The following is a 22,444-nucleotide window of genomic DNA, read 5'->3' on the forward strand; positions in this document are numbered from 1 at the left end:
GCCTACTCCACCACCACTGTCTCTGCTGCTGCACTGCGGAATAAAAGGCTCCAACTAAGATGAAAAAGCCAGAATGGGAATAAACGAAACATGAATTATGAAGAGTGTTCGCTGTCTACTTTTTTAAAAATCAACAAGCTTTAACTATAGGGTCTGGATGTATGTGTTGGTAAATGTCAGTTTGGTTTGTTCAAGATCTTAGAGAGCTTTGATTATCCGTCCACCCACTCAAAGAAAGGAAGAAAAAGACCTCTTTTTTCCCCCCCAGATTTGAGAGACTTGATGTAATGCTGTCAGCAAAACTTTTGGGAGGACTACAAATGGAACTGATGCAAATATCTGTGTTTCAAGTGTGATAACTCCTGTGACTTGTAAAGCCGGTCAAAACTGGCTCCAATAGACATTCTGAACTGTAAAGCCCGTGAAAAATCGAACAATAAATGAAACTTTATCTAACTTTTCCCCCCCTGTCTACAACTGCTGGATAGAGTTAGCCCGGCCCATCTGGTGCAGCAAATGGCCCAACTCACCAGGGAGCAAGGGGAGTGAGAGAGAGAGGAGGAGATGGTAAAAGGGGGGGGAAGGAGAAAAAAGGAGGAGGGGGTGGCGGCGAGGGGGGGGGCGGATTGAAAACAGATCAGCAGCCCGAAGATCTCAACACCACCGCATGTCTCTCCTACAACTGTCGAGTGAAGCCAAACCGCCTTTAGTTCCAAACTTTTACGCGCACTCAAGAAAAAACAAAACAAAGACAACAAACGCCTTTACGCATAATGTTAGTTTGCTGAAATGCGCGTAAAGCACGCACGCAAGAGCGCACCTCTTGGAGAAGATGGATTGTAAGAAAAAGTTAGACTCAACTTGTGCTCCGCACTGAATCACTCTCCGGGATAGAGAGAGAGAGGGGGGGTGGTAATGCCGTGCAAACTTAGAGTGCCTCGAAAAAACTTTTCTTAACTCGGTTCATGGAGTTTCGCGTCAAGTCCGGAGAGGCTTGTTTGCGCGTTGTGCGTTCAATGGTGGTGCCAGCTCAGTGCTAGTTTTACGGGAATCAGGCTCAAAGTTTTCCTCGGACAAAAAGAGAGTGGAAGAGCTTCGGTTTCGAAGTCGAAAGAGACGGCAGCGAAGGTAAGGAAACTTTGTGGGGATGCTGACAGCAGCGGGTTTGGATGAAGTCGCTTTGATTTTTTTTTTTTTTTGCCTTTTGGTTTCTGTGTGTTCGTCTTTTTCAGCTGTTATATTCACACTTCAGGGTTGTTAAAAGTGTTTTTACTGGTGGGTTTCGCCTCCTCTCCTCTTTTTTTCCCCTTCTGTTGCCTTGCGTGTCAACGGCAGATGAGGCTTAGGGCAGCTTCACATCTCATTTGCACTTTGAACTTATCTGACACAGGAATCCAAAAAATGTTTTGTCCTGCAACTTGATCCATATGGGAAGAGATGCGATCAGAAAGCTCGGCGCCAATCCCTCTACATAGCTTTTAATAGTTCAACCCACACTATTGTAGTGTTTTCCCACTCAAGTCTCCACAGTAAAACTGTGTTTTAATGGTTAAATCTGAGATAAAACTGCAATAAAACAGCCTGCAAAATAAATGTAAGTGCATTTTCCAACACCAAGAAAAACACTTTTCATTGCCATCTCTTTGTAAAGCTTAAATGATAATAAAACAATTAAAATGCCACGCATTGCACCAAGGCTTTCTCACTTTTGGTGCACTTTATTCTTCTTTTTAATCTCTTAATGCTACTAAGCAAAGAAACAAACATAAGGCAGAGGGTGTCAGGAGTGCAGTAGCAGTGTGGACACATTACTGCCTGTGACAGGACTGTGGGAGATGTGTACTTATTGTTGAAAGATTCAAAGTTTACTGTTTGCTCTCCAGCCTGAGCAGTCAACAAACACTTGACGCCTTTGTGGGGCTCTTAAGCAGCTATATTTGCTGTTGGCTTTTACTTCTATCTAACAGGCTCTGCTAATGATCTCCAAACTCATGTGTGGACTTATGAGTCCCACTTTTGTGGTGTTAGATGTTTTGGCCTACATATAAGTTGTTTGGGTTTTCTTAAGGATTTTCCAACATAATTCACATTTGAATTTGACTTTTTCTTTTTTTCTTTTTTTTTTTTGCACACTGATGAGGAAAAGATTTAAGACAAAGAAAAAAAAATACTTGTGATCTCTAATCGAGTAAGACTATGTGCATGTGTGTTTTCCGCTTCACATGATGACAACCCCGGTCAGGGCTGAGGTGATTTGCATGAGAAAAAAAAAAGAAAAAGTTTTAGTGCATTTGGCCATTGTGAGGAATGAAGAGTTCCAACAGTTAGGGCCTACGGAGAGTGAAAGGAGTAAAGAATGGATGAGCCTATTCAGCTCATTCAGCCTCAGTTTGGGGGCTCCGCTCTGCAGCGTTCAGAGACCCATAGTGGCCATGTCACTTTCATCTCCACACACAGCCCCAGCCCCTGTGTGCTGTTTGTATGTACGCTGTTATAGCCCCCCGTTTTTCACACATCGCCTCTGTGCACAGGCCCCACTTTATTGATCTGGTCCCTTTTTTTGCCTCTTTTCTGGAAGTCCGCAGAAAATTTAATGAACCAAATACTGGAAAAGGAGTGACTGTGGTGTGTGTGTGTGTGTGTGTGTATGTGTGTGTGTGTGTGTGTTGGAGGGGTATAGGCCAAGAAGGAGAAGGAGGAGGGTGGGAGAGGAGACGGAGGAGGGTAGGGGGTGGAGGGGGTTTGAGCTTTTTTTTTTTTTTTTTTTTTTTTTTTTTGAAAGCAAATACCGATGAAGTCTAGCGTACAGGGACAGAGAGGAGGGTTGGAGGAGAGGGTGAAGAGGGTGAAGTCTGAGTGACTCTGAAGAGGAGGGGAGGGAGGAGCACACCCCGCCACCACCCTCCACCACTACCACAACCACCCACTCCTGCTGAGTAAACTCAAAAGTTGAGGGGGGAAAAAAAAGAGAGAGAGAGAATGCCTTGAACCCCAACCCATCCCACTGCGACCCTCACTTCACTGAGCTAAGACACTGTACTGTACCGATGAAGCCATTGAGCTGCCTGTCACCTCATGATGGCAGTCTGCTCGGGGGTGTGGACGTGGGGTTTATGTGTGTGTGTGTGTGCGGGGTGGGTGGGGGTGCTTCTGAGGCCTCGGCGGTTCGGATGAAAATGTTTACACTGGAATTTAGTGGCTGGGGATGCTGCTTAAGCACTGTGTAAACCTCTGACCTGCTGCTAAACATAGTGTTTTCTACGAAATAAGACTAATAGAAAATCTTGTCATGAGTGCACATTTATTCTTAGGGTAAAGTCTTCTCAGTGTCTTCTGTTTCTGTTTGTTTTGGTGTACCAACTTTCTCAATTTTCCTCATCCACTTCAGTTACTGTATACAAAGCCCAGAGAATAGATGTTTGGATGGCTGCACTGACGATGTAGAAATTGGTATTTCTGCTTGTTCTGTAAAAGCGTTCTAACTGATGAATCTTGCTTTTCGATTCCAAAGTTGTCAGAGATAAAGATTCTCTGTCTTGCATTTTTGAGCTAATTTTAATTTTTAGGCACCGGAAATAGGATAAATATTTTCTCCTCAGTCTCCATCAGTGCCAGGAAATATCTCAAACTGTCTTGAAAGGTTTTGTGTGTCAGTCTGTTTACTTTGAAAACACTCAAACAAATGTGAGATCACACACAGAGGTTTCTGACCCTTTTAATAATAATTAGCCCATATCAGGAACTAATGATTACTGTAATAATGAATTAATTTGTAAATATTATTTAGATATTTTTTGGGGACATTTTTATTGAATAGGGACAGAGGCAGACAGTAAACAGCGGAGAGAGAAGGGTATGGGTAACAAAGGCGTTCCGTATTTATTTATTTATTTATTTTTATTAATTGTTTGGTTTATAAAATGACAATCACAATTTCTCAAATCTTGGTCAGAAAATAGTGAAAAATACACATCAAAATTACCCTGAACCCCCAGAAATTATGTAAAATAGTATTTGTTAATTCATTTTCTGTTGAATGACTAATCCATTAATTGACTAATTGTTGTAATCCATGAAGCGATCCTTTAAATTAGTTCATTTTGTCCGACCAGCAAATTAAAATATTATGAAACTGAGAAAAGCAGCAGAATGACCACAACTGAGAATCTGTAAGCAGAAATTGTTTTGGCACTTTTACTTAATAACTGACTTTAATCAATAATAATTCATGGTGATAAACATTCTATCATCTGTGATCCGAGCGGGACTTTGGCTGTCACGGTGTCCTCTCTACTCTGTGAGCCCTCAGAGGGACGGGTGTTGTTGTGGTCTGAAACTACCCTTCGTGCACGGATGAATTGATGAGACTTTAATGGCCTTTTAGGGGGCTGTAAAAGGCAGCTATGTGTTGAGCGATGCCACGGCGATCCCTCACAGTCAGCCTGCACTTCAGATGGAGGGAAAAGTGGGTGAGCGGGAGAGAGATGGCCGCTTACATTCATCTGTAGAGCCCTTCACTGAATCCCGCCTCCTTTGCTTTTGGCATGAGGACGGCACAGGACAATCCGAGCTTGTTTTAACGCCGGTTGTTTCACTCCCCTCGAGGCGTCCTGTTCATTCTTTCTCAAGTGTGCGGGGTTAAATAGGCTCACATCATATCTGGGTTTGAGTTGGGTGTGGGGAAGAAGGGGTTGCACATTTTACCCCCTCCTCCCTCTTTACACTAGAGCAGCTATGAGTGGGCACTCGAATCCCAGAACAGAAACTGAGGTCACGCTGGATTGTACCGCTGCCTTCAAAAGAACACGTTCACACCGTAGGGCCTCTAAAAACACACATGTCGTTGAGAAATGGCGCAGCAGAGCCTGATGTGCATTTAACAAGCCATTTTAAGGGCTGCACGGTAAAATAACTGACAAGCTCATTACAGGCAGATTGACCTCATCAATCACTGGAGGCGCTCGCCTTCGTCTGAAACAGGAATGCACAATTGAAGAGGAAATAGGTTGTCTCAGGAAAACTGTATTTCCAAGTCATGCAACAAGGGCTAACAACCCTCTTCCTCTGTCTGCGCCTCTGTCAACTACAGAAGAAGAAGAAGACCATAGCCAGCTCCAATATCTCCAAAAGGGAGGAAAAACTTAAACAGATAGGGTTTTGTATACAGTGTACTCTGTGTGATGCATGATGTGTCAGCACCAGCAGAGATCTTCCCATCACATCCTGGCCGAACTCTTCACACACTCCTTAACTCACATACTGACTCATCGGAAACCCAATTTCCCAAAAGCATTTTAGCAGTAACATCATCATTGTCTATCGGCTTACAAAGGAACAATGGTGGTTGTAGCTTTGGGGTCTTCTGGGGAAGCCCTGCCCAGGTCAGAGGAGGTCAGTTAATTTGTAGTGAGGGGGATGGTGAAGATAATTTCATTATCTCCACACAAGATAAACTCTCCGGACAATGGAGAGTGGTGTTTTTGCCTCCACTTTTCACAGCACAGTCAGTCTTCAGGTGATGGTTAACTGACTTCTTCTGACTTTCTTTGTTGCAAAGTATCTTCCCATTTGACTGAGCTGGCTGGAATTGAAAATGCAAATAAATCACAACTTTATGTTCGATTAATTGATTAGCCAATTGGCAGGAATTTAATCGGCAACATTTCTGTTGATCAGTTCATCATTTTGAGTATTTTTACTTTATATTCAATGATTTTTTAAAAACTTAAAATCTTTCAAAACGGTTGGTCAGACAAAATAAGACATCTGAAGATGGACTTTGGAAAGTCATCGTGGGAATTTTTCACCATGTTTTTGTTCACACTTTTTAGAGCAAACAACTTGACTTGATTAAGAAAATATCTGACAGACTATTCAACAGTCAAAACAATTGTTAAGTGTAACCATGCACAATTTATTCTTTTGGTTGTATGACTAAATGAAAAATCTGGGCTGGAGAAGAAAGGGAAGGAGAGAGATAACAAAAGAAAGCACCAGCTAATTAATCTGTTAATTGAAAAAGCAGTTACTCTAGCAAAAGAAGAAAAAATGTGTCAAATAAGGTTTAGGTTAAGTTTTAAAAACACTATTCTGATTATAGTTTGCTTTTCTTACAGGTTGGTGTCATATTTTGGGTAATTCAGAGGACTAAAATAAAATGAAACACATTGACTAAGAAAAAAAAGCCATTACAAACTTTGTAAAATTAAAGGTTGTGCAGGATTTCAGGCTTAATAATACTTTAGGTTTCCATAATTTGTGCCGCCAGACGTTTTTTCCAACCTAAAAGTCACAAAGACTGCCTAGCATCCTGTGAGTTAAGATTGTTCACATTCTTCTCATGACAAATGCAATGAATCAGTCAGTGACTCAAAAGTTCAGGTTCCAGGATATGATGATCCCAGACTGTGAACTGAAGCATGAATGTCCTGGATCAAGTTGACAACACAGCTTATTTTGAGAGCCTTTGGCATTATTTTAAATAATATGAAACTATATGGAGTCATATGGCTGAATATGAGAGCTTTCCTCGCTACATACAAATTAACTCCAGGCTGGCAGTTGTAAGAAAATGACCAGCTGTTAGTGCCATCAGACTGTGAGAAAGAGAAAGGTCATGATTTTCCTTCACTGTATCATTATCACTTCCGCATCAGACACCTAACAGGCTTTTCTATGTAACTTCCAGCTATTGAGATAGACAAACACAAGCTCACAGACAATGGCATATTGTCTTCAATGTTTGCAGTGGGTCCTAATCTGATGCAGAGGCAGAGATTGGGGTCTACAAGAGGCCACTGACATCAAAATGGAGCCGATATACAGAGAAAGAAAGGAGAGAGAGAAGTGGAATCTGTTTGTATTTCTGACTTTGGGGTTTGTGTTTGGGAGGGGAGAGGGCAAGGGGTTTGTAAGTTATGATTTACGCTATAGGCCCTCCCATAGCTATAAAGTCGACACAGCCTCAAGGGCAGGGCGGTTGGGCTCCTTTTCTTACGTTTCCATATGATGGGAGATATTAGATTCCAAACTGTGCTGACTCCGCGCCAGGCCACAGTCTCCTCTCAGATAGAAGCTGGAGACAAGAGACGGAGAGACAGAGAGAGTCTGAGTTGAGCTTGGATATAGAGACATGTGGTTGTCTTTAGCAACAAGCTCCGCAAAACCTTCCCCTCCTCCCTCACAACATGTCTGTCGCCGCCATCATCCCCTCTCTCTCTTTTCTCTCTTGGTCTCTCACCCTGGCTCTGGGCCAAAAATGAGGTTTGCTCATGTTTTGTAATCAGCTCATCAGAGAGAAAGTAGGATGGAAACCGTGCTGGTTACGTGCAGAGCCATCTTTGCGAGACTTTGTAATGTCAGGCTGCTCTCGGGGAGTGAGCTCAGCATTGTGTCAACAGGTGGTCGTAGTGTTGCAAAGCATTCTAGGAAAGAAAATCCACATACATGACATCTTATTCTCAGTGTAGGAAGCTGTGGGTGTGTTTTTATTTAGCAATTCAATATTAAACATTACTGTTAAAACAGAATTGATAGTTTAAAAGTGGCATGTTAAAGGAGAGAGCAATGTTAAAATATTTGATCTTTGTGTTTAGGTTGCAGTACGGCCCTTGATACATTAATGTCACCTTGAGCAACATGTTTATTACCACTAGAGTCTGATTTACCACAGACTACACTAAAGCAGCTACACACAACTGATTTTACAGATTAAGGGGAGGACTACTCAGCAAACAACATCTTTTGTGGCTCTGGAGGAGTTTTCAGAAGTGCAATAGTAAATTGTCTGTGACAGTTGGCGACATCTAGCAAAGAGTGGGACAGACACAACCCAGTTGTACTCTGTTGAATCTCAGCTGGTTGAACCTCCCTTTTGTCCCTGCCTGCTTTCCATGATCACCTATAAAGTATTTTATTTTATTTTGCAGCAGATAAATTGAATCTGTTAACCAGATGAAGGGTATTTATCACGCTGCTGCACTCAGATGTTGATCAGGATCTCTATTTTCCGACCACAATGTGATATTTATCACAAAAAATGTTAATGCACACACTTAGTGTGATCGGTTATACTGGCATTAATTAGTTTTTTGTTGCATATAACCTTAAAACTAACCGACAGTCAACAACAGTCTTCCTAACTTTACCATGTAGCAGGTTTATGTCATACTTTTCCAAAAATCCACATTAAAACACCACCACAGAGGCCAAAAAGGTCTATTTCAGGGTGAAAGAATTACAGTTCATGAAGGCTAAAATGGTGGAAAAAATGAAGAATTTTCAAATTTAGCTGACTCTGTGTGGACAGTTATAATTACCACAAGATCTCACCTGGTTACTAGTCTGACAGCTGCTACTGGCCAACACAAACACACATGACATCCCCCCAAACTTCAAGGGGAGTCCCCTTCCTGTCACCAAAGGCCTGAGATCAGACTTTGACGTAGCAGCTGGCTTGTGTGGGCCAGCAATGCAACAACCGCAGACGCAGACTGTCAACTATCACAAGCACTTCTACTGGAGTGGCGAATTCACCGCAACAATGTGGAAGTTGCACCACAGTGAAACCTGAGCATAGCAAGTGCCAACTTTGATTTGGCCAAATCTTCACTCACTGGCTTGTAGGCACATCCGCTGTGGTTCTGTACAGGAACACACACACACACACATGCACAGGAACACAAAGACAGCCTTGCTTAAGTAGTTGTTGAGGTTATTGACAGCTGAAGCAGTCGAGAGTGAGTGCTAACAACACATTTAGGATGAATGACCTAGTCAGCGGTGTGTAATGTGGCACGAGTGACAGCTGTGACTGTTACACATAAACACACACCTCGGTGACATGGTTCCAGGGTCAGTTTAGTGTTAATTCAGCTGTGATATGTCAGCAATAAAAACATTACAGTTTTTCGACTCCGGGCTGTTTTTATTATCAATGAATCTGACTGAATTATTTTGATAATAGTTCACAGTGACAGTTAAAATGCACTTTATTTTCAAAATTTCTTGTCTTTCACCTGCAATGCATAAATCTGAGATGATAAGCAAATGCTCACATTGAACGTAAGGTCTAGCCATGTTTCTACAGTAGCCCAGGATGAACAAACTAAACACATACATAGGAATTTTTGAGTTTTCAATGCATTTCACGGCCACTGTGGTTTATTCAAGAGGTTCAACACAGGAAGTACACCGTGAGATGTCACTAATTCCTACACAGTGGTCCTTTAACCCATCGATATGCGTAAGCGTAGCCTCATAGAGACGCTTGCATTGCGGAATAGCCTTGTTGCTTAATAACTTACTGAAAAAATGAACTTATCCATTCATTTTATGTCAATTTTCTGGTTAATTATTCCATTTATATCTGTTAATTTGTAAGTTTATTCTTTACCCTTGTATCATGTATGTGTCTGTTCATTCACCGTAGCTTTTTGATTCACAAAACAAACCCTAAATCGCATCCATGTAGATTCCTCCCTGACTGGGACTGTGTGTAGGCCATGAGCTCCACATCTGTTTTCTGTTGGTTGAGGGAGACGAAGAGATCAACCACAGGATATTGCCTTTACTTGCAGGAAAGGTCAGGTTCAGGGGTGGGGTAAGAACTCATCCACAGAGCTTTTTTCTGCTGTTTTAGATGCCTTTTATATTACATCAGTTGTTAGCTGCTCATTACTCTGTATCTTCTGCAATCCACTGGTTGGTTGGGTTTTGGGAAGGGATTTGATTCCCCATGTGTAGTCTGCAGATTGTAAAGGTTTGGAATGGACAAGAGATTAATAAAAGCCTGGAATGTGGCGGAAAAAATCTTTGCTAAAAACCCCTAATTTACAAGACTACATGATTAAAAACAGAATTGATATGAACAGTCTTGCTCTGGGTCAATATGATAAATCATTTTGAATTGGAATTTGAATCACCTACAGGTTAAATATCCTTTATTTAGTTTCTGTGCTAAGTGAAACACTTTAAAACCGTGTCTAGGGAAAACCGGAGCCCTGGTTTTAGAAAGCATATTATGGCAATACTCACCTTCCCGCTTGAGTGACCTGAATCTATACATGTGTGACAGCCTGTAGTGATGTTGTTTCAACCTCTGAATCAGACTAATGGCTTATGTGTTGCTGTCAGACCTCTTACAGTCTACTTCATGACCTTTTAGACCTGCGTTTCAAATCCTCACAGGGAACGATTTCTCCACAAGACAAGTGATTCACCCATAGAGAATGTGTCCTGTCCCAGTCTATACTTGTCTTCTCCCAGAGGTCTCTGAAACTTGCCATCCGTTGTAGTGTATCATCCGTCAACAAAACATAATCAGTCTTACATGAATTGTTTTGTGATGATCTCATTCTGTTTTATATTGCTGGAATTCTAATTACTCTGACACAGTCTTGGGTATCATTCCTTCTCCTCATCCTCTTTAATGCTGCAAAATGGTTTTTTTTTGTTTGCTTGTTTATATGTTGTTGTTTTTTTGCTACTTGTGGGCAGTAGAAACGAGTTGTAAAAACGACACAGACATTTTATTTTATCCACTTTTAACTGTTTTAGGAACCTAATAGCATTTTGGTTGTTTTCTATTTGGTTCTGTGCACTTAGTTTTCGCCGATAACAGCCGCCTGCTCTGAGAGTGAACTCAAACAGTTAAGTTGCAGGCTGTAAAACCAAAACAAGTAGCTTAAAGACGCTAAAATGCTCATAGGAACTGCAAAGTTGATAATTCTTACACCTTACATATAGTTATTTGATCTAGTGTTATTAAAATTATTGTTATAGTTCATAAGACCAACCTTGTCTTATGAACTGTAAAGCAGTGCAAAACATTTGAGGATTAAGTGGTCAAATATAGGGTTTTGGTTTGTAACCAGCTTTGAATGATTTCAGAATTGTTAGAGCAGAGATCCCCTGAGCTTTCTTTCACCTCACAATGACCCCAGGGCCTGGTTATTTCTCAGTTCTCTTCATCACAGCCCAAAAAATGCAGAAAAAAAGGGTTAGAACATTTAAATGATGGAAGTTGGCAGGAATACAGTTCCATATGTGGTAAACCAAAGGTGAAAGTTTTAGAATGCTTTAAAAACTAGAGAATGCAACCTCTGAAGAAATTGTGGTAGGGTTTCTGGCTGCTGAACAGCTGCTTCATGGACAGACGGGACAGACTGTATCGCTTCACATGTAGCTGGGAGCTAAACTGAATTTGGAGGATTAACTTTATATGAAGGGGCAGCTGAAGGAGTATGAAGACATTAAATAATAGGAAATGGACAATATAGTGTAAGCAATTTAAAATGAGAGTTTTAGTGTAAGGACTTCCAAAACAAAAACATATTATAAGAGCTAGTTAAGAAACACTAAAATGGTGCCAATTCAATCCATTGAGAGAATGCTCATTGCGCTTACTTACTTACCGGTTATGCAACCCACAGTAGTGGTTCTTCTGAGTTCCCACTCAGCCTACTTACATTACATTGTGATGATGCTATGTTTCTCTGCGCAAGGAATACACACATAAAACGTCTATGGATGAAAAAATTCGTAATAGAAAGAGTCATAATTGACTTAGCAGTTCGACATGTCCTGTCAACAGTTTCACAGACAAGGCTCCCTTACCAGGTTCTATTATTTATATATATTATTATATATTATATATATATATAATATATTATTATATATATATATATATATATATATATCTTATGGAGGTTGAGGTGTCATTCAAGCGTCTTAGGTGAAATAAAGATAAACTGATCACTCAGCTGAGTCTCTGTGTGTAAAGAAATAATGTTCATGAAGCCTGCCATCGACTCCTGTTAGGAGTTTTTATTTTGAAAATCCAGCATACTCCAAAGGGCCCTAGTAAGCTCCTGTTACTGTCTGGGGCTTTTGATTTTAAAGAACCAAAATTAAGTTCCTGTTCAAAGCTCTATGACTTACTTTGTCTGTTTCTGCGTGTGTGTGCGTGTGTGTGTGCGTGTGCGTGTGTGTGTGTGTGTGCGTGTGTGTGTGTGTGCGTGTTTGCGTCCTGTCAGTTAAGAATCCACCAACTGCAGTTAACTGCCAAGTGACTCCTGGCTCGGACTAGTCACATAATAGAGATTAACATGAGAGGCAACTCCAGCTTATAACTCAAAGGAATACATGATGAAACAATTTGTAGTTCCAGTATAGGAGTTCCAATTAAAAATAGTTTGTACATAACACGTGTTGTGCTGAGGACTTAGAAATGTCAAGTCAAGTGGATAGTAAACACTTCACAATCCAATCACTTTAAGGGTCATCTCTGTTTGCTTACATAGTTATATCATTTGAATAAGCACATATATTTCTGCATTTTTCTTCTTTAGCCGTTAGGACTAAAAATAAGCTGTGTTGTCTAAGGAAGGAAGCATTCGGTTAGTGAAAAGAACTCTCATGGAGAGAACATTTGGTAAAAGTTAAATTAAAGGTTTCTCATGAAACTGTCACAGAGTACCGGAGAGAACCCGGCCAAGGAGGTTAGGGCTGACCATGTTAGAGGAAAAACAGCTGTATTTTGTCTGAATTATGTGAGAAGCTCCATGGATTTGAATGTAGTGAAGGTACACAGTGAAAGAAGAAGCATGTGTATGGACTCCCTCACCACCTCCTCCCCTCTCTTCTCCACCTGTCCACCTGTAAATTAGATCTGACGGCTCCAGCATTCCTCCTGAGTGTATCATCGTGTTTAGCCTTTTGCCCACTTAGGGTGCGACTGGAGGAAGGGTTAAGAGCAGGACCCCAATGGCATGTATCACAGCTTAAAGCCACATTATGTACAAACTGTTCCCAGTTTCAGAGTGTCAGACTGTATATTTAAAACTTTCTCTTTCCGGTGGTGCAAAATGCTGTCGTTCAGACACTAACACTCCCCTGGTACTCTGAGCTCATAGTCCAGGCAACGCAGCTAAGTAACATCAGCTACAGTCGGCAACAATTTATTTTACTGTCCATTGGGAAACTCTGTTAATAACCAAGAGTGAAGCCAGAAGACATTAGAGAGAAAACCAGATATCATTTTCTCCATAAAATATGATGCAGTTTCACCAAAATCAGTGTGTGATTTAGTGCCAACGTATAGGGCTGGGAATGGCAGAGACACCATTCACCTGATTACAGCATCAAAATGATTTAAAATGTAAAATTATGGCAAACGTGTTACTCAGTGTTGTGTTAATGTGTTCCATTCTGCTAATCTGTAGAGCTGAGGGGAACTACAGAGTTGGGTGGTATTGGCTGGTTTGTCACAACAAATCCCTTTTACTTAACTTAGTTAGTAACTTATACTGTTGGGTAGTATATCCAGGGACATAGCCATGAAGTCCACATTGTCACAGTGAACAGAAACATCGCCGACATAACATTATTACATTCTTTTTTCCTCTTTTTAATAGGCTACATTGGAAACTTGTGAAATATAGAGACAGTACAGTGTTTGGCCTTGTTTGTACCTGTCCACAGCAGTCAGTTAACGGCTTCTGTAGGGGTACGGCAACACCACTTGAACAAACCACATGCCGAACTACAGTACACCATATCAATCAATATATTGGAGAGGGACATTTTGAGAATATTGGAATATAATTTATATTATATATTTACTGCTTTGGTTTTATCTATAACAATCTATTAATGATAAAGTGAAAATTGTACTCTGCAAAGTAACCAGTTATTAAAGACAACAAGTAAATGAAATGTGTAAAGTGATTTAAAATATTTCCCTCTGAAATCAAGCAGACACAAAAATAATGGCACAAGATACCTCAAAATTGCAAATAGTAGATAATAGAGTACTTTGCAGTATTGGTGTCACGTTACTGTCTGACAACAAAACAAATTAATATCTGGTAGCTCTGAAACACACCGGAGGGAGAAAAAAAACAATATTCTAATATATATATATATCTTAACCAGTTTTCAAAAATAACACGTCAACACGTAGAGACAAAAGTATGTAAAACAAACCATATTTTGGCTTTTGATGGTTGTTATGTTGACCTGCATGAGTGTCACTATCAGAAACCTGAGTCGAGAGGTCTGCAGGTGGCATAGGGGCAGGAGACCTCACCTATCTCTCTCTCTTATGTTTGCCAAGTGAGCAGAGTGTGGGACAGCAGTTGGTGAGCCTGTGCGCGAATTCGCTGTGTGCACCCATGTAAGTGTGTGTGTGTGTGTGTGTGCGTGTGTGTGTGTGCTGCCAGGAAAGAGAGCCTACCAGCATACGGATCACATTGACTGAAAGATAGGAAGGAAGAAAGTAAGAAGAGCAAAGCCTGGAAATCTTCAAAATGAGAGGGCCTCTTTTGATGTGTGTTTGCATTCCTTTCAGTGTTGGTGAAAGGAGAGCTGTTGAACGGTAGTGGTGGAGAGGAACACTTGAAACTGATCGAGGCGCTAAGAAAAACACACACCAGGTCTCATAACAAAAGTCTGAGATGGAGGAGGGGTGGCTGAAGGTAAATTAACACAGAGAGGAAGAGGAGTTCAAAGAGAACTAACAAAAAGACAAGGCAGGCGGGACTGTCTTCTTTAAATCCAAGAAAATCTGCAAATGGAGATAGATAATTACTAACCTGAAACGTAAATTCATCAGTCAAGTGATTAATCTGACATTCTTGTTTTGAGATATTTGCATTTTCTCAGACAAGAAGCGATTCTGCCCTGGAAACAAGTGGAATTATCTGAACTCCTTATGATTTTCTTACTGACCTTGGAAGAAGAAAACATAACAGTGACTTTCCCCATTACCTCAGTCTTTTTCCTGTGCCTCGTGTGGTTAAGTGGCATGTCTGGATGGTTCATCAGAGCGAGGGCTGCTGGAGGAAAATCAAGATGTACAATCTCAGCTATAAACTGTACTCTCCTCTGTTAATATTTGCCATCCTGTGCACTAACCCAGCACAAAAAGCCTTTTCTGCTTCCTATTTTAACTTGGAATCACTGAAGATAATTCTTATCTTCATAATAATAATAATAATTCTTCCATGTTGAATTTATTATACGCAAGACATATTTCTTGGCATCTGTGTTCGCTTTCACAACAGTCAAACCGGTAGTCTTGCAAAACAACAAATGCACGGACTGAGATTCTTCACCAAGCCTCGCTTTGAACGTTTCTAAGATAATTCACTAAAAGCAAAGACACATTTCTCAATGGAAAAAAACATCCAGTTTTGTGGCAGTGTGGCAGGAAGGAACAAGAACAAAGAAGCCTCGCTGTAAAACTGGTTTCGGATATGGTTAGTCTAGCCTTACCCACGAAAAAAAGCAGGTTTGCATTGAAATGAACTAAATAAATCATTTAAAGCAGTAATCTGTGAGATTCTTGTTTTTTGTTTTTTGCTGCTAGACATGGGTGTTTTTGTCCTGCACTTCCCAAAAATCATTAGAGCGAATCCTGTGGCATCGTCTCCCACATTTTTAAAACTCAGTTTTGAGGATGTCTGTTCAAAATCACTTCACGATGTATCAGACCTTTATGTGACTTTATTTGCAAAAATGGGGAAAGCATCATTTCATTTCCTGGGAGTGTGGCCGTGTGTGTTGTAAGTGGGGGTAAACCTGCACTGCTATCTGAAGTCCCCAGCCTGTGGTCACATGGCACAAGAGGATGGGGTAAGGAGAGGGGAAGGGGAGGGGGGCTTATCCTGTTCGTGCCGCAACGGGCTGCCCAGCCAACCAGAAGATGAGAAAAGAAGTGCACCCTTGTTGTTTGTTCGCCTTTGGCCCCTGCCATCTGTCCACTTGGTTCCTGACACCTGTACCAGGCTGTCAGAGCTGGGCTTCCCTGTCATCGGGGGCAACACGGGTCTGGCCTGTAGGGAGACACTGGGTAGAGGGGGGTAATGTAACAGCTCCACAGAATTAAGGAAAGAGGTGGGTGGGGGGGATCAGGGTGAAGTTGGGGCCACTTCTCGAGAAATGAACTCAAAGCTAGCAGCTTTATTTAGAAAAATAAAATAAATCTAACCGTCCACTAAACTGCACCTGCTGATATATTTTATTTATTTTTTTGGTAAATGGCCTTTACAGGTGCTTGTACCCTAAACCTCTCTTCATCAAAATATTGGCTGGAGGTTCAGAGGCAATTGGAAAGCAAATAGTTGGCATGCTGTAAAAGCATGGAAACAGCTATTAATGTGGTGCCAGATGTTCATCAGACGGTGATGTTAAGGGGAGGATTCTCAGTTATTTTTAAGGGGCAGGCTGCTTGGAAGGCAAACTCTGTTGCTGTGAGCGCTGGTGTGTTCATTGGCACATCTTATCTGCGCCAAGAGGGTTCACTACCAAAAAAGAGCCTGTTTTCTGGCCAACTCTGAATAAGATAAAAGGCCCATGAAAGAGCACATTAAATTCTATCACAAAGGTGATGTCAGAGTGACGGAGTTCTCCAAGACAAGACTCGAGGACGTTTGGCACCAGAAAAAAAAAGAAACAGATGCAGCCTAAACCTGTTAGTCACCCACCTCTAATCGGCTTACATTGGCTCGGTGACAGGCGACTGGCACCTCCGAAGGGTCACAGACACGGCTGCTAGTACACACACCTCGCTATAAAGGATGACATGTTGGATATCCACATGAAACCAAAAACAGCACTTCACACGTTTCGGCTTGCTGTAACCAGATCACTGACCAATTACCTTTTTCTTTCAATGACAATATCATCGTCAGCATTCTTAATCATGTATTTGCGTCTCATACCCTGCGGAATTACAGCAAGTGTGTTTTTAATGTGTTCTTTTCATCCTTTAGATTTTGTTTTATTGCCCTTCTCCCAGCCAAAAATCACATTTGTTTCCTCCAACTTGAGTCAGAATTCATTTCTGTATTGCTGTTTCAGGGTGTTGTTTGTGTCCTTTGGCCACAAGCCAAGTCATAAACACTTTGGTTTTATCAGACTTGAGATTACAAAGTTTTTTATTTGGTGCATTTGTGTAAACTTTTAATCAACGACTTCCCTTAAAGTGCCAACAGGTGTGAGGAGTGAACTGAAATGCTTTATTAGGATGCCCCAAAGCGTTCAGATGCATACTAAAATTTAATTTTTCCATTTTTCCAAACATGGAAAGATGTCCGCACCTGTGAAATATGAAGTCACCCCCTCTCATTACATCCAGTTGCTCTGTCTTGCCATAATGTCATCTCAGCGTTCTGTCAAAGCACACAGACATTTTCTCACCAGCGTCTGAAAGCAGGTGGAAAAGCGATGACCACAAGCTTGCTAAAGAGAGACTGTAGAGTGACTTCTCCCTTCCAGACTGGGACTGGGGTCTTGTTTGTTCTCACCAAAGGATGATCTTGTAGGTCCCACCAAGTCAAACAAGTGGCACTTTGCCAAGTCATAGAGCCATTCACACAGACATAAGGAGGTATTGACACAGTGTGTGCGGCTAAAACCTCAGCGCGAAGAGCCGCTCACATTTACAATTGGAACAGAAGAGCACTGTGAACTCATTACATCAAACTGAGAAAGCTGTGTGTGTGTGTTCAGGGTCTGACCTGACATTAGTTACACTGACTGAATAAATACATACACACCTACTCGTGACTTTTTGTTGAAAAAATGATCACTCTCGCTTCCTTAATGGTTCAGTATTTGACAAAAAAAAGCTGCAAAATTTAAAATCTTTTAATCTATTTAGTTTAAATAATGAATGAAAATATGTGAAGATGCAAAATGGTGTACTATTTTTTTATGTTTCCACAATATCTGTCAAAATGCCACGCTAAAAACTAACCAATGGAAGGAGCATGAGTATTCCATAAATCAAGATTTCTATCATCTGTCTTTGTGGAAAAATAAAGTAAAAATAAAGTTGGATCTGGGGTTTGATATCTATTTGCTGCGATATACCACAACACTTGTAACTGGAATATGAAGACTAAGTAAATTTGTGAGCATACAAAAAACTACAGCTCCTTAGGGCACAAATACTTGTGTCATGGTAACTTGTTTCATTACATTATGTCTGATAGTCAAAGTTAAATTTAAATAAACGACAATGTTAGATTGTTATTTTAAATATGTCCATCTTTTTCTGTAATTCTTATTTACTCCTGAAACACTGTTTCTTTATACGAGTTGTGGGCAAACACTGCTGCTGATAACTTTTCATTTCTCATACTCTTTTGTTTCAAATAAAGCGAATTAAAATGCAACGCCGTAAAAATGCATTACTTCATTCACAGTGCTGGATTTTTTGTGCTGTCCTGTGCACGGTCGCCGCCAAACATCGGCTATTTTACTTAACATCATTGCCTCTCTTGCCTCTCCAGGTTGTGACAGAAATTGGAGCACAGCATGGAGACTTCAGCTCCAACAGCCACTGAGAAGAAGGAGTGTAAAGGTTCAGGTCTGGATGGAAGCAGCTTCTCAGAAATCCCAAAGAAGCCCTCGCCCACCACTTTGACCAGAGGTACAGCTGTTTTTTTCAAAGCTCTTTTCTCATTTAAACTTTATACTAAATATCTGACATAAAAGTATTACTCATACAAATGCAGAATAATGTCATTTTGTAATTTGGTTGGGAACTGACAACCCTTTCAGGTTGCCGTTATATGCTAGAAGAATATAGTACTCTTGTATCCTTTGGTTTTTCTGTAGGATCATGTACACCGCAGTGCAGTGTATTGAAACATTATGGATACTCAGATAAGTAGCTGGGTGGCACATGAAAAGAGTTAGACCAAGAGATGGGGGCCGCATGTTTCAGAGATGTCAGAGAATGGGTGATGAAAAAATGTTATAATGAGGGCGAAAGACCTTGTTCTCACCTCCCGAGTGTAAATTTCATGAATTACTAAAAAGGGCTGGCAGAGCAGTGGACAACATGGTGTATCAGAGGCCCTGGATAAAGGCTGGGAGGAGGGAAGCACCTTTTGAAATGCTAAGAAGATGTCGTATGACATTGTGGCATTGGCGGTATTTCTTCTTAATGATGGGCTTGGTGGCCTGCCACGAGAGGAGCCATGAGCATTAATTGTTTAGGGATGCAGAGTGAGAAACTAGGACGTTTCAGTGCACCCTCACTGGCACCTCCACAAAGAGGCCACAAGTTTTTCAAACCGGCATAGAAGAAAATATTGCACTTGCCATGATATGAATTATTCAGTCATTTACACAGTTATGACCATTGTGTGTTACGTAGGCTGTGTGGGATGAATTTTCATAACCTTGCACCGCTGGAAAAAACAGTCTGCACCAATCAGGGGTTATTTGTGCTTGTGAGGTAACACAGGGGGTGCAAGATTCCCACTATAAAGGGGTCATAATTAAAAGATGAGAGCTCATGTTTTCATTAGTGAATGTGATGAAAACTGCTCATAACGAGGTTTGAGGTCCTTGTTCAGTTCTCTGAGGTATCCAGTGTTATAAATTACTAACGCCTGCTGGTTGAACCGGCTGGTGGACACTGAAACCCCTCAGGAAGACATTCTGGCATGATTCGGGGGGCCAGTGCAGGAACATATCATTCAAGTTGTTTTACTGTTTGATGAAGGGCCTGGTGGCCTGCCATCACAAAGCTTACTTTGTCACATGGGAACAGTAAAAGTAGGACTTAAGTATGTCATCAGATAGTTCTGCTTTTTATTATTTCTTCTATTTATTTGAACCGGTTCGCAAATTAATATGCTTGTGGAAACAAAAATATGGGGCAAATGTGAATAAATCAAGCAGCTTAGAAATATTCTTTGTAAAATGTCACACACTGGCTGACTTAAAGGTACTCTTTTATTTATTTGAAATTGAATTGCAAAGTACTCTGAAGCATTATAATTTATTAAGCTTGAAAATGAAACCATGGAATAATAATAGTGTAACTTAAGCAGAAACATCCTGAGAACATCTTGTTCACCCTAATCCTTTGTGTCAGCTGGCCACGAATCTCATAACTTGTTTCATGAGAGCTCACTTTGCTTGTGTTTCATGGAGACATGTCGTGCCCTGTTGAACTTGCCTTTGTTTCTGGGTGTGAACACATAATGGGAGTGTGTCTGGCCACTAATGCAGAGTGTGATTCAGGGGAAGTAAAGGAAACAGGATAAAAGGCCAGGGATACTGGCACAGGAGCGAAGTTTCGGTTGAGTCCATATGATAGGAATCAGGCTTCTTTCTCAAGACCTTGTTAATGGTTTTAAATGGGCACCCACATTTTGTGTGACAGCCTGCATCTGTCTCACAGCTACAGGACGTGCTTCCACAGGCTTGGCCCTTGCAACCCGACTCCCAGGCCCCAGGATTTACGAGTCTGTGTCGGCTTGTGCTTTACCGTGTCAGAGTAACATGTGTTCAGATTAGGTGCCCGCTACCAGGACTGTAAAACATCTCACGGTTTCAAAGAAATACCTGTGATTGATGCACCCCCTCCTTCCTACTTCACACCAAAAACTAGCATATGGATGCTCAGATGTTCTGTATTTTGCTGCCTTCCTCAGGAAGAGCGACAGTTTCAAACACAGATCTGCCAACTTCTTGTTTTACGGCCCTTATTATATTCTGAGAAAGTTTGCCGAAGAGAATTTTTCCATCATCCCTCACTTTGGTGTTGACTGTACGAGGCCAGTGGAGCAGACAAGCTTGGTAACACTCTGATTATTTCTGCCTAACCAGTGTGTTATATTCATCTTTCTTAGGGTTTGGCCGTAGCTTGCGAACTCCCAACAGAGATTGATGTTCCTCAGCATAAAAAACACATTGTCCACAGATAATTATTCACAGCTTTGATATATCTAAGCGGGATGCCAATGAGAAGCGCTACAAAAAATGTCCTCACCTTTGTCAACACTTGCCATCTTATTGTACTCAAACAAGAATACAGCATTAAATCACCTGACTTCCAGCTTTTACCCATGAAAATTGATCAGCGCAAGTCTGACTCAGAGTGGTCACTGTACCGTAGATGGATGAAGAAAAGAAGTCAGGTATAATTAGTCTTGCAGGGAGTAGAGCATGGCTTTGCGATAAGGAGCTGTGTGTTAATCATTGCCATCATGGGTAAGTCTTAGATGGAGCTAGAGTCTGAAGGGTCTCCACTGGGGTCTCTACACTGGCCACAGCGCCTTTCTCTGGAGGGTGCTCTGAAGCGGGTCACGGCCCCCCTGGCAGAGAAAAATGTCCTAGAGAAAAATAGACCCCCGCCTCTCCCTGCTCCCTCCCCGTCCACAGACCTACTCCAAAGGGACAGCCACTAATCTTCCTGAGAAAGAGATTTCTGCCTTTCTTTCTATGTTCCTAAATGAGGCTCTTACGCTGCTGTGGTTCCACAGACTGGGTGAGAGGTGGAGGGGGGTTGGGGGCTCCGTGGCCAGGGTTATACAGAGATGACCGCATTCATGCCAAACCCCTGTACCCCCTTTTGGTTTAACTCTTTGGCCCTCCACCTTAGTTGAAAGAATCAGAAAATTTATCTCCTGATGCTTGAAGTAGTAAAACCAAAAAGAGGGGTTAAGTGTGCAGTGCAAAGCAACTTTATGCATCTTTCCTATTTAAAGAAATGCCGTAGATCCAGTTACGAGGCTGTACATACAAGAAACACCTCCCCTGGCTCCAAACATGTCATAGATTTCATTTTTAACAGCCCAAAGTACATATTCGTATCCCCAGTGTTGAGAAGGAATCAGCTCTATCAGGTGTCAGCTACAGTAACATTTTGTAACAGCATATCAATAATGCCTTTCCTGATACTTGAGAAGACCTGCAAGCAACAAGCTTACAGGAAGGCCTATTGACCAAGTCCCAATGTTGTTTATTTTCCTGTCAGGGTCTATAGCCGCACACTATCAGGAACTCACTGCTGTCCTCCAAGAATGACTTAAAGAGAGGCCGATATTGTTTCTGTCCCGGAATGACTTTCAATTTATGGCCTTCTATTCGCAAACTTATAGCTTCATCATCTGCGGAGTCAGTTTACACCTAGATTTTGTGCCTGATATGTCCAGTATGTGCCCTAACTCGGGACTGGACACATCTAATGCGACATTACACCAATTATTTTTTTCCATTCACATATACCCAGTCAGCCTGCTTGAAAAAAGAAAAAAAAACAGCTATCTGGGTTACATAGATTAGTGCTTGCATTAATTCATACAACTTTATAAACAGTTAACTTGGTTGCTTTCCAAGTAACCCCTCAACTTCTCTACCAGGTTCCATCCTTACATCTCTGTCTCTCTGTCTTATCTAAAGTTTTATTTTGTCCACAGTCTGGCCAAGACTGGATTTAAAGATTAGATAGGCTAAGTGAAAGCAGAAGGGGGACATTTTGTTTTTTCATTGTTTTTTGGCCTTGCTGATTGCTGTGCAAAAGCCAAAAACACAGGTTTTTGAGCCTACTAGTACTCCCTGAAGTTGCTGCCTTTATCATCACTCATTACAGGGTGTTCTCATCACAGAAGTGCTGGCCTACATACTAAGAGAAGAA

The 22,444-nt window shown here is 41.3% G+C and overlaps 1 protein-coding gene across 1 annotated transcript in view; it reads left to right on the forward strand.

Moving 5' to 3' along the window:
• The first annotated feature begins 640 nt into the window (after nt 1-640).
• The window catches only part of gli2a (GLI family zinc finger 2a), a 79,249-nt gene continuing 57,445 nt past the window's right edge, over nt 641-22,444 (forward strand). Inside the window, exons 1-2 of the mRNA XM_019260426.2 lie at nt 641-1,128; nt 18,300-18,439. Coding sequence (XP_019115971.2) covers nt 18,325-18,439 — 115 coding nt within the window. The 5' untranslated portion in view covers nt 641-1,128; nt 18,300-18,324. The remainder of the gene's footprint in view (nt 1,129-18,299; nt 18,440-22,444) is intronic.

The sequence above is a fragment of the Larimichthys crocea genome, chromosome I (assembly GCF_000972845.2).
Source record: "Larimichthys crocea isolate SSNF chromosome I, L_crocea_2.0, whole genome shotgun sequence".
Classification (NCBI taxonomy): Eukaryota; Metazoa; Chordata; class Actinopteri; family Sciaenidae; genus Larimichthys; species Larimichthys crocea.